At 47.1% G+C, this 13,419-nt stretch overlaps 1 protein-coding gene across 4 annotated transcripts in view; it reads right to left on the reverse strand.

Annotated features, from left to right (window-relative positions):
• Positions 1–13,419, reverse strand: part of SLC18A2 (solute carrier family 18 member A2) — a 31,787-nt gene that overhangs the window by 1,403 nt on the left and 16,965 nt on the right. For 3 of the 4 annotated variants that reach the window (XM_073240330.1, XM_073240329.1, XM_037011095.2), the window contains 5 exons: positions 7,557–7,635; positions 7,317–7,368; positions 6,602–6,665; positions 4,822–4,941; positions 4,548–4,681 (listed from right to left, as the gene is read on the reverse strand). In XM_073240330.1, the coding sequence (XP_073096431.1) occupies positions 4,548–4,681; positions 4,822–4,941; positions 6,602–6,665; positions 7,317–7,368; positions 7,557–7,635 (449 nt within the window). The remainder of the gene's footprint in view (positions 1–4,547; positions 4,682–4,821; positions 4,942–6,601; positions 6,666–7,316; positions 7,369–7,556; positions 7,636–13,419) is intronic. The other variant, XM_073240331.1, reaches the window with a different exon arrangement.

Consider the following 13,419-nt stretch of genomic DNA (forward strand, 5'->3'; position numbering starts at 1 on the left):
TTGATAAGCTTCTATGACTCCACTCAGTGCTTAAACCCATTTATCATTTTCTAAGAAATTCTAAAATGATCTGCCTGTGTGACATGTTAAGATAAGGACTTCCTTGACCTAAGGCTGCCAGCTCAAATTGTCAATGGCATTTTTAACTCCATTTTGTATTATGCTTCTTGCCAAGTGAATTGATGCACATATATAAGAAAGAGCACAGTTTCTAAAAAGTAACTGAAGCAATAGACATGGTACACCAGGACCATTCTCCCATGTGGGTATGTCCTTGTTGCACAGAAGCTTAACCCCAGAGAGCTCAACATCTCTTCTCCCTAGATTAATGATCCTCAAAGAAACATGCCCCAGAATCATAACCTGGAGGGGTACAGGTGAAAGGTGGACTTCCAGGTCCTTACCCTTACCTGACAGTGGTATCAGTGTGCTACAAGAAACTGCCCGAGTTACATGGCATCAGCTAGGATTACAAGAGTCACAACTGGCGACAGCTTCCTGGACACCTACGGGCGTGTGTGTCAGTGCCCTAGGGTCCTGTACAAGCAACTTCGTTACCTTACTGCTGAGGACTGACAGGCACCACAGGGTCACAGGAGGAATGCTCACTATGGGCTAAGTGCTCAGGGAAAGCTGTATGGAAGAGACGGGGTTGAGATGAACCTTGGATGATGGAAGGATTTGCAAAGCAAGGGAGCTGGGAAAGAGCACAACATGGATTATTTACCAAGTGGGACAGTAAGAAAGGCAGGACACTAAGCAAGCCAGCCTGGCCACCACAGAGATCCAAGGATGAGGCACAATGAGACTAACTGGAAAGACCAACTCATAGGCCAGACTGCAAGGTCGTGAACGCCAGCTAAGAGGCCGTGACCCTCGGCCCATGGGCAGCAAGGTGGGGAGGGTGGCCTCAACTCCTCGTTCACAACTGCCGTCTGTCTCAGTTCACCCGACTCTGCCTACATGCAGATGTAACCACCACCCCGAACCAGACCCTGGACATGGAATGTGGACTCGAAAAAGTGCAGTCAGGCCGATTGTCTGACATCATAGTTTTTCTTGGAATATTGTTTTGCTGCTTTTAAAACCTAGCTTACTAGCTTCTGACTCCCCTTTAAAAGATTTACTTTTTACAATTGTTTTACTTTTGTAAAAAGTTACACGTGATTAAGCCGGATGGCACGGTAATATTCCAAACATGTCAAGAAAAGAGACATGAATAGCACCAAGTGGGTACATCTGGTGCATGGGGACACACAGAGGGGCCTGGAGAGCAGCCAGCAGCAGCCCGTGCACTGCAGAGAGGGAACTTTGTTCAACTCTCCACTGAAAAGGAGATAAAGAGGGGGCTGCTGTCTGAATTCAGAGCAAGGCCCAGTTACTGGGCATTGAACCCCAGCCCCTGCCAAGTGCCTGCTCTCACTTCAGATAGTTAGGATCTCCCAAGAAGTGAAAACACGTCAGACCAAAAGAAATGTAAAAGTAATGCAAATACAAATCTGGGATATTCAAACAGCAAAAGCACTTAAAGGTAAGAGCTCCAGTCTTTGAGACTTTGAAAGATACCAGGCCTGCAAGCTAGAGAAGTTTTAACACACCTTTAAAATAGTGATGGTTTTGCACATTCACAACATAAATGCCTTGCAAAGGGACACGTTTCCATTAATATATTAGAATATGCAGAGCATAATTAGTCTCCTTAGCTTGAGGCCCTGGGATCCTTGCCCGACCCACGACATCCAGAAACACAGTAGCTGAAAGCACTCTACAGAGCAACTACCAGAGCTAGGAGTCACCCAGGAAAAGCAAGCTGCAGTCCTAAGCCATTTACTTGCCTGTCGGCAACAACCGGAAACTCTTTTAAGAGTGAGGTCTAAGAAATGTGCCCTATTCTTAAAATCAGTTCTTCAACCTAAAAAAAAACATCCACACCATAACACAACTATGCTCAACAGGGTATTTTGAGAATTATGGGCTGCATATAATTATAATGAACACAGTTTTTCTCAAGTGACAGTGTCGCTATTTCCTATACTTGCAACGAAAACAAGTAACAAACAGGTTTTTTCTCTACCTGAATCGTAACACTAATTATGAAAGAAACAGAAATGTAGTATACCAGATGAAAGAAGAGTTCAAGTACTCACAAGTTTATGACTCTAGGATTTGGGATCTGTAAGAACAGCATTGGATTTTTCGGTATAAAATAGGCTAAATCCGAACACCTCGGTATCAGAATGCTGCCTGCTGAGAGGCTAATTTGCTAAGGTTTGTAGGCCTTATTCCGGCTCCCAGGCCCCACTGCATTTGGTCCCTGTTACTCTTGGATGCCGGCACTTGTCTGGACGGGGCTTTTCAAACGAGCAGCATGGCACACTACTGTCCTGCCCCTATCATCGTGAACGATCCGTTGCCCCAGTTCCTTCCTGCCCTGCCTGTGGTAAGGAGGCAGCAGCTGCCGGCCGCCACCCACACACCACCGCTCTGCCAGTCAAATGGCATCCAGCGTGATGCCTGCGATTATGGGCAGCAAGGTGCACAATTTCTCAAGTTTTAAATGATTCATCTTGCTAGGCACTTAAGTATTTTGGCATTTTATAGTGAAAGTGGCTTTCGGGAAGCTTGTAATTCTTACTGCTTTGCCTCTCAGGATCATCTCTTCCACTTCCTTTGGCATTTTTCTTTTTAAATGAATTAAAGCATTGGTTTGAATGGGGAAAGAGGGACTGAGGTCTATACATTCGACCAGGCCTTTTGGGGATTGCATTGCCAGCCAGCCATGCTCATTCCCGCTCATCCTCCGACCTCGCCCCGTTCCTCTGGCACCACAGATAAGCCATCGTGCTGCTGCCAACAGACGGGTACACGAGCCGCTACCGCCTGCCGCGGGAAGCCTGGCCAGCAGATCTCGGGGCTGAGTGGCAAAGGGAGTGCTTGCCTCACAGAAAGAAGAAAGGGAGGGCACTGGGGGACCACGGGCCTGACAGAGCAAGTCAGAGGGTTAGTAAAAGCAAGAAAGAAGAGCGGGTGGTATTGGAAATAGTAACAACTGGGAATTTCCTGTGCGCCAGCCGGCCGCAGGGCTTAGCACTGTGGGGATCCCTTTAATCTTCACAAACACCCAGTGAGGCAAATGCAGTCATTTCCCCCAGCGCCAGGTCAGCTCTCAGAGGCCCACGCTAGCTCCTCTATCTCCCCAGGGTCCTAAACAGTCTCCTGGGGAACAGAAGCATTTGGAGGGGTGTTTGTTTTGGAGAAGGTTTTTTGGTCAGCAAGGGTTGGAAATAGCCTTCATTCAGCCTTAATCAAATTGACATGCTGCTAACAGGTTGCCAGTTTCCAGCTGCTGCACTGAGAATTTTCTGACCCTGATTTGGTGAAGGTACTGCTCTGGGGTCAGCCAAACAACAATGGACAGGGAATTTACACACCAGGCTGGGAATAGCTAAAGCCCCTACCAGGCACCACGACAAAGTCCTATGGCTGCTCAAGGCTGGAGGGTGTCCAAGCAAGAGAAAGGAAGGAAGCGGTGGCTTCCGTCAGAGTATTTCCACTGCACCTTCCACTCCTCTAAGTTAAATGGGTCATGAGTAACTCAAGATTATCTAGTTCAGTCCTATCTAGTAAAGGGCACAAGCCCAGTGCTCAATGCTGGATACAGTTCTTAAATATATTAAATAAATGAATGCAAAAACTGCACATAACGTTAGGGTCTGTGTCTGTCTTTAAATCCACCCTCTGGGGAAAATCATAAAGGGCAGTACGAAATGCCAAAAAAAGATACATTTCAGTTCAACTGTAAGAACTTGTGACGTATTCCCAAGAGAACATCACAGGGGCACCTCAGTCCCATTCACAAACACAAAAATACCATTTCCCCTTGCCTTCTGCATCCTATTTGTTTTTAATCTAAGGCACTCTTCTTTCTGCTGGATGAGTATCTCACCACTTAATGTTTAAAAAATCAGCACCACCACTGCCACCAGCACCACTAGGTATAAATGCTTATCAGAAAAGTTAGAATGACTGACGCATTTCAAAAATCAAATTACAATCAATAGGTTTAAACTTCAGAAAAGCAACACTTTACACTCAATTCTGTATCTCTGATTGTGAAGTTATGAATTTAAAGGTTACACATGTTCATGAGCTGGTAGGATTGGGAGAAAAGCAAACAACACTCAGAATGGCTAATCTTAAGGAAAGCACAAGAAGTAAAAAATTTATGTTCAAGATTTTTCAAGAACTGCAGAAAATTAAAATGAACTATCCCACATTTATTTTTGGTTTATGTAAGAGCGATACTGACTACTCATCTATGTACCAAAATAATTTATTCTTCACATTTGTAAACCTAATGCTCGATACAGTAAAAGAAGTAGCTGCCCTATGTGGTACAGACTAAAAAGGAGCTCTTACCATTTATGTTTGGAGAGTTCTGCCCAAAAGGTGCAGATATATTTTAGAATTAAGCCACGAAGAAACTATCCAGAAGACCAAGCTACAATGATCAAGAAACATTTCATTGCATCCTAAGATCTTCTTACCATTTTTTCTTCGTTGGCAGGTGGACTTCGAAGAAAAAAGCAGAGAGGAGCAAAAAGAATATCAATTATTCCAATAATTGTCATGAGCCAGGGAAATCCAATTGCTTTTGCAATAGCCCCACCAATGGAAGGACCTTTCAGGAAACAGAGAATAAGATCAAGCTCTCTCCAAACATCTCATTGGCAGAAAAATGCAAAGGTATAATACTTTTCAGTAGGCATCATCTATCATGCATTGAGACAAAAGGTTGTTGTGAAAAACCAGTATCCTTACCTATAGCATATCCCATACAAAATGCCACGTCTGCAATGGCATACACACTCCCATAGACAGACACGTGTCGCAGGTCAACCAGGTAGCCCATGATGGGCATCATTGATGAGTCTACCATTCCTGTGGACAGGTAGGGAACACAGTCTATAGAAAACTGATGGAAACCAAACATGGGCTGAATGGCAGGGACCATGTCCTAATTTCACAACCCTGCCACTTCCTCCCTTTTGTTGTCGCCACTTGCAAGTCTTGAGGAAGACCCTCTACCCCATTCCTTTCACTGAGGACACACTGAAGGCTGCTGAGGCTGGGAACGGAGCCCAGGCCACCGTCTTCCTGCTCTCTGCCTTGCCTTGCCTCCTCTGCTGTCCGAATGGCCTACCTTCTGGGGGGGCACCCCATCCTCTGGTCTCCATCTGCCATCAGCTAGCCACCCCAGGTTGCTGGTCACTGGCTGTGTGGGCCCCTCACCTGCTTGCTGTTGGTGTTTCGCTGATTCTCTATGGTTTGGTCCACTCCTGCCTTGCCCCCAACGAGAGGCACAGTCTCCTCCCACCCACACCGTGGCCTCACACTTAGACTCTGCGAACTCAAGTTGGAAAGTACAAGGGAGGGCCAGAAGGAACCAGAACGAGAAGGCATCTGAGGGATCACCTGGCCATGCTCAGGAAGTGAAAATGATAAAATATCACCAATTACCGGTCCAGTCTCTTGAACAGTCAAGGTCAGGTAGCAGAGAGACGAGTACCTGTGTTCAGAGTTCAGGGTTCGAATCCCTGGCTGGGGGAGCAGTCACACCTTCTCTCTCTCAGCACCAGTTTCCCATGTAGGAAAAGGGGCTGCTAATGACTGGCTAAAATGAGACACTGTCTGTGAGCACAGCAGCAGGGCACCCAAATGTCAGTACCTTCTGCACCTCAAGTACAAAGGTGGAAAGTTAAGGGAAATTTATTTCACTCAACTAGTATCTGCTGATCATCTAATGTGTGCAGTGCCAGGGATGTGGGTGAACAAAACAAACGTTAAGAGTTGGATGGTAAGCAAAGAGTTGAAAAATGGATTACAATTGTGACTGAAGCCTTGAAGGCTCTGAGAGGACCTACATATCCTAGGAGACCCTAACCCAGTCTGGGTGGGTGCAGAAAAGGCCCCTTCGTCCTACTGTACCACTCAATTAAATTCCTGCCTTTATCCAGTGGTAAGATTTGGTATTTATGACCAACCTGTATATCATAAATGAGAAATAAGTGTATACCATCCATCCCCAATACTAACAAGACTGTTCCTAAGTTATTATGAGTTAATGTTCCTCACATTACAAAGACTGGTCTCCTTTGCCCATGAGAATTCCTGCAGCACAGGTGGTCATCAGTATATCTGCCCACCTTTTCTGAACCAAATCTTACAAAACCTTCATGTGAAGCCTTGTGCCCCAGTCTCATATGAGAAGGTCTGTTCACAGATCTGAGCCCAAACAAACGTACTCTGAGTGTGGGATTCTCCTGTTTGCCAAGTGCAGCAGTAAAGTATCCATTTGCTTCTGTAAATATCAGGCTTTTAAAAAACCAGTTTTCGGGAAATAAATGACTATTATATGGAAGCCAGTATCTTTCCACAGATGATCTATATAGGCTGTACTTGCACTGGGCTGTCCACAGCCTCCTCTCAAGCTTCTAGGAATCCTAGGTTGAGTTACTATAGTCTACTCAAGTAAGAGAAAATCTTTCTTAGTAATGGGGAAACAAAGTTTTAAATTTAGGCATAAGGCTGTGTGACTTACCAATTGCAAAACCGACTCCAAAGTTGGGAGCTATGAGTCCATAAATGTTTTTTGCAAGTGGAATCTGTAAGAGAACATAAACGTTATGCTAAAATAACATGATATCCAACTCTAAATCATCTTAGAAAGCCTTAAAATATGTTTTCTCTAGCCTGGTATTTGTGTTCCATTCTGAAGGTAATAGGAGGAAGGGGGAAAATGGGATTTGAGGAGAACTGGACCGTCCAAATCTTTAAAAGTTGAAGCTGAAATGTGTTTTCTGAGCCTCCCCGCCCCAAGAAGCTAGTCAACTGCCACAGAAAACCATGGAGGATCAGCCAGGTCCACACTCCATTTTTTGACAAGGACCAGAAGGCTTCATCTGGGGTAGATACTGGCCATGGTATAAGATGTTTTATTCTAGAAAAATAGCTTACTTCTGTTTCAGGCTAGTTGTCCTAAAGTGTTCAAGACATTATAATGTTTAATATGATGGAGGTGGGTGGGGGATTGAAATCTAAACCATGTAGTAAAGCATTCTAAATAACTTTCATGTAAAATGAAAATACATATTCTTTGGAGAGTCGTGTCCCAAATTTTTAAGATGATACAAAGAGGACAATGGAAGATGTGATAAAACTAAATATCAACAACTCTCAAACTGCCACCAAATATTTTTTAGCAATTCTTGTCCAAAGCAAAAGTTTCCACTTGTGAAATAGTTTCTTTTACTCACACATAAAATGCTGATTCCAACAATTATCATTCCTAGAAGAGAACAAAGCCACCTACCAAAAAATTAAAAAAAAGCATGTTCAATAAATTACCATTCCATCTTTTTCCCAGCCCCAATTTTCCACAGAAACTAAAACAGTTATTTGTCATAGCTAAGTGGGATTAGAATTTTTTAATTAGAATTTTCTTAAGAGAATTACATCATTAGAACAGCACAAGTGTTGTTTTCATTCTGTCTTACCTCCCCATTTTGTGTGCGAGTATCCCAAAAACATTGGTTCCAATGAGATAAGAGATACTAGCCGGCAAGAAAGCAACGCCTGTAAATTTATGAAAAGGACATCTTATCAGGACTGACATCAGTCAAATGTTAGAAAAACTAATAATTGTTAGGCACCACAATGGTGATCAGAGCAGAGGAAAGGAAGCCCGGCGGCCCGCACGCAGGCTGCTAATATCCGGCAGCTGATGGATCCAGTCTGGACCCCACACGGCTTATCCATCCTCACAAAGCTGCTCAGACACTCCAGGCATGAAATTCATTCCTCTATCGACTGTGTTATCTCGCCTCCACCTCTGCCTGGTGGCAAGCTTCCCACGTGGACCAACACGGGCAACTGCAATCCCGCACGTGCTCTGAGCAGGGGGCACCTGCCCCGACCTCTCCCCTTTGCTATTTTGTATGACAGAAGACAAAGGCATTGAAAAAATTGGGGAACACTAAGATAAAGACAAAGAAAAAAGTTAAAATTATCCCACCCTTCAGATAATGACCAGTCTATGCTGTAAGCTTATATATACATATAATAAATGTGTACGCACAGGGTTTTGTTTTTTCCCCAAAATGGGATTATACCCACTGTTCTACATCCTGCTTTTTTCAGTGAGCTTTATGAACATCTCTCTATGTTAAAAAGAAGTCTGTCTATGTGGCTATTTTTTGTGGTCAAGTCATACGTGACTGACACGTTCCTGGCCGAAGTGTAAAGTTCTCCCAGGAGAGGCAGCTTCTAAGCCCAGGGAAAGCCTGAGCTCATTTCCAGCTCTTGGTGGCAAGTGCTTGCTTGACCTTCTGACTGCTCTGAGTCAGGGCAGGATCAGGGATCTGCCCACATTGGCTCTCTCTGGTCCCCACCCATTCCGAGGACACCAGGACAATCTCTTTTGAAAGACAGCTTTTCATACTTTTAATACTTTTCGTGTTTTTTTATTGAAATCAGATCTACCAGGTTGGATTCTAAGCTTGCCCACAAATGGTGAAAATTACTTTGTTCTCAATCACGTGACTGGGTAAGTCAGACAGGCATGGCAGGGGCTAGGTGGTCAAGCAGGTGTGCCCTCCGCTCAGATGCACAGGCCCAGGGGCCTGTCTTGTCCAGGCAGGTCACCAGCGCACAGACAAGCATGATCCTGCTTCTTCTAGGACAGGCCAGCCTTCCACTGCACCCTGTCAACACTAATGCGAGCCATCCAACTCCAGAAAGTCTAAGCCTTCCAGCACAATAGAGACTTCAAAATGACTGGCTCCAGGAGCTAAATCTAAAACCAAATTATTCTCGACTGTTGATCTGGGAAATAATAATAAAGAATAATCTCATTTCATGTTCTAGGAAACCATGTCTGTCACACTTAGCAATATTGCTGGCCAAATAATTGATGGATGTAATTGGACCCAGCAGATGTGACAGGAGGAGCACAGCTCTGCGCTGCAGTAGAGACAATGACCACATCGTGGGTCTGGTCTCGAGAGTGTCTTCAAAGGAAGGAATCAGATGGATGACGTCTGACTGGTGGCATGGCCATGTGAGGGAGGTGACAAAGGCTCAAGTGCTCTGGGAACCCAGAGCCTACAGTTGGCAAAGCTCCTCAAAGCAGCTGGTATTTAAGCCTGACCTTGGAAGTCAGTCTGAAGACATAAGAAATCATGAACACCTTGTCTCAGGATGAGTGTCTATGGGGGAGCCAGGGAGGCATAAATGAATGAAGCAAGCAAAGTGTGTGCGTGTGTGTGTGTGTTATATAAAGTAACAGCACAAGTACCATAACAAACAGCCATCGAAGTTGACCCTCAGTGTCAGAAAAAACAAGGAAAATGGAGAGGGAGGTCCAGACCCCATCTAAGAAGGCAGCTGCCATTCTCCATGACAATTATGGCCCTGGAGGAGTGAAGTCCCAGATTGGAAGATCTAGTTTTTCTAGAAGAGCTGAACTCCAGATTCTTATGTGAATTCTTTTGCCTTTTAAATATTGGCAATTTAAAAATTTTAAACATAAACCCCCTGCAGGCCAACCGTGTGCCAGCCAACCAAAACCTATTCATGGGCTGAACTCTACCCACAGATTCCCATTATAATCTTGGGACAAAGGAAGGGGTCACAGAGGACCTGGCCAGATTCCTGCTCCCTGAGGGCCCTCACACCGGGAGCCAAGCACGGGGTGATGCATCTCTGAAGGCAAAGCTTCAAAGTGGGAATGCGTACATGCTCCAGAGGAAACCATGGGTCAGCCATGTCCTCTGACCGCGAGTGGGGTGCTGAGCTCACGTGTGACCCGGGAGTCAGTGCACCTTATTTTCTATGGACAGGAAATAGTCACGATCGTCAAGCAAAAAGCACTGGATTACGAGGCATGAAATAAAGGATACATTTCAGCTTCACTTACTGGCTGAGGCTTGCGTGGGTCACTTTAACCTCTCAGAGCCAAAGAAAGAAGGACAGTTCCTATGACACACACCTCACAGGCAGGCTTTGAGGCTCACATGGCACTCTGCATGCACACAGGGGGCTCTTGGCAAATAGCCCTCCCAGGCTGACCTATGCCCTGTCCCTCATACAAGCCCCACCTGACTCTCTCTTCTTACCTGGCCCGCTGGCCATCCCCAAATCACAGTAAGCTCCAAGTGGACACAGGCCACCGCATCTGCCTCCCCACAGCCCGGTGGCACACAGAAGGTGCCGAGAACATGGCTGGCTGTTCTATAGATAAAAGATCTGGGTGAGAACATTCATCTCACAGAACTACAAGTGTTGCGGTAAGCTACCATCCCAAGAAGGCAGGCCCTACCGTCCAGCAGGCGTCCCCATGGGGTAAGGACGGCAGTGCGGTCCAGAGCCCAGAGCCCTCCTTTCTTGACTTCCAAGGTGGACACAGGGCCACGAGCTCGTCAGACCTCAGACTCTGAGTTACCAATTCCTAGTCAGACCCTGCTTCCACACCCTCTGCCTTACCTGGCCGCATGCCACCTATGGAGCCAAGAGCGGAACTCAGCCTCAGCCTGTCTTACACACCAGCCCGCCTGGTGCCCCAAGGGGAGACCATCTACCTTTGCTCAGAGACCCGGGACTGGGAAGCCCACCACTCTGCCAGAGTGCCCTTTTGGGGATGGCCCCTCCTACAGGGCAGGTGTTTACACAAAGCTCTAGGCCTCCCCATCACTGCCTCCCACTAATCCTGGTTTGCATTTAGCAGCCAAGAGCAGCTGGCTTCAACCCCCTCCCCTAGCCCAGCAACCAGCATGACAAGAGCAAGACGCATCCCACTCACAGCTTGGCTTTTTCCAAGCTGTGAAACACTGCCAGGGCCTGGGAGTTCCCCAGTGATAAGGCGACTACCGTCACCCCTCTGTACAAGTTCAAGTTATTTCTGTCTTGAAACATGGTGCCCAGAAGGGGCCCGCTCCAGCTCCATACTGGGTGCAGAGCACGTGACTACTGGCTTCTGGAAGGAAAGGGTCGAATGACTGAAGGACTTGCTCTAGTCTGGCCCGTCAGCCACACCTCTGCTCCCAGGACAACCCACACCCGAGCCAGCATCTCTGGAGCCCCAGTTCCCACTGAACCTCACGGGACTTGGAGGGCCAGACCGGTGCTTCTACCACAGTCCCCACCTCATCTTCACCCAGCCATTTTCAATCCTAGGGCAGAGCTGTACATCCTCACCAGAGCCATTTCACCCTATCTTCTTCAGGCCTTGTTTCTGCCTCTGGGAAGCTTTTAGAATCTGCAATAAACTAGATGACTATCCCCCACCAAATTCATATCACCTGCAAATGGGAGCTGATGCCAGACACACAGCCCAGTGGTGACTGTGGGAAGTCCCTGGGCTCCTCCCAGTTCTGGATAAAGCCCCACCAGGGCTGGCCAGGAACCCACATGGGACAATGGTCCCTGTGTGTCCTGTCCTAGGGGAGCTTGAGGGCTGAAGGCCTGACATCCCGCAATCACATCTTGTCTTTTGATACCCAGCCAGGCTGACACAGGACATGCCCCGGGTCACAGCTGGCCAGGAACAGAATGGTCCCCTGCCAAGCAGGTAGTGTCCTGTCCTCCACCTGCACGGTGTTACCACATCCCCAGAAGAAAGAGTGTTGCTTCACTCTTGTTGGGGGCCTGTTCCCCCAGAGTTGAAGCCTCCCTTTTGGGGTTTGCAGGCCTTACCAGGAACTCTGAGTCCCTGTGCCTCCAGGCATCATGGAGAGGTCATGTGACCCAGGACTTGCAGTAAAGAGAGACTTGATTCTCTCTCCACAAACCCGAATGCAGGGATCCCCTCCCCCCAGGTGGCAGCACAGTGAGTTTGGGGAGATGGGCTTACAAGGAAGCCCTCTGTAATATGATGGGCCATCCTCCACCTCCCCTAATAGTTATGGTGCGTTCAACAAGAGCAATCACATGTCACCCAAAGCAAAGGAGGCTGTTCTGCTTTGATGTCAAATTTTATGGTTTTTCTCCAGAAGCAATCAGGGAAGCACAGGGGCAGACGGCCTCCCTCTTCCTGCTGTACTGGACAGAGCTCACGCCGGACCCCGAGCAGGAAGCCTCTGGGGCCTTCCAGGGGAGGTGGGCCCTGGGCTGCAGAGACCACAGAAGGTGGGGGGTCACCCCCACACTGGAGATAACACAGCAAATAGGTATAGAAATGTGATTCTCTTGAAGAAACACCAGTCTGCCTTTGAGGTAAGGAAGGACGTCCTCACCAGTAGTGTGGTTAGGGGGTTGGGTTAACACCTGGCTGGGGTGATAAGCCCCAGAAGATGATCTGAGGAAATCTAGGCAGCCTGAGGCCTCCTCTCTAACCCAGATGGCCCACAGTCTCTGAATGGCTGTGAAGACTTACAAAGAAAGCCTCAGGCTATGTCTGGAGAGGAAGAAAAAGATAACTTTCAGTGCCCTGCACACACCAGGACGCATGCAGTTAGCACTGTGCAGACACCAGAAATGCCAGAGGCATGTCTCAGCCCAGGAGCTCCCTTGTAGCACATTGGGACCAGGCACCTCCTGAAAACATCTCAAAGCCCCAACCACCACAGGGGCCAGCAGGAAAGAAAGTCTGGAAAAACAGCTTCTGCAGGGCTAAGAGCATCTCCTCTCCCGCTAACTCAGGGCTGGAGAAAGTCCGTCCCCCTGCCACTTGGTGTGCTTTCTTTAGGAGTTTGAGAGCCTGTGGGTTGCCTCTGTTGTCCCCACTGAGAGGAGGCTCAGAGCTAAATTCTCTAAGAACTAGCCTTGGTTTAGTTCCAAGAATCTTCCCTCCTCCCCTGAATGACTTTCGTTGTATGGGACTTGTTCTTGCTTTTTGTTTTGTGACCTAATTCACAAAACATAGAATTGGGCCTTTTGAGGTCTTTAGCACTGCCCAGTGGCTTTTCGTACATTCACGGGGCTGTGCATCCATCACCACTATCTAATTCCAGAATGCTTCATCTCCCCAGAAAGAAAACTCATACCCTTTATCCCCAACCACCATCAGGGGCTTTTAATGAAGGATTACTTGGTGAAAGAGCAGAGCAATTCCACGCAGACCCAAAAGGACTGGGGTCCAGGCCAGGCCAACCACACCGAGGCAGGACTAAGAGGACAAGTCCGAACTCGGAGGCTGCGTCGGAAACACGCCACCACACAGGGACTATAACGCTGCCCAAGGAAGGATGGCGCACTAAGAATGGCAGCTTAATTCAGAACTGAGAGTCTCCATCTGAAGACATCAATATGTAAGTTGAAAGAACTATGAAAAGAAAATAAATCTCTAGGAAGCATAATCAATAAATTCTCAAAGAATAAGGTGTGTGTGCAGGGACTAGCTTCCCAGATATTAAACAACATTGT

This window comes from Manis javanica, chromosome 7 (genome assembly GCF_040802235.1).
Source record: "Manis javanica isolate MJ-LG chromosome 7, MJ_LKY, whole genome shotgun sequence".
Lineage (NCBI taxonomy): Eukaryota > Metazoa > Chordata > Mammalia > Pholidota > Manidae > Manis > Manis javanica.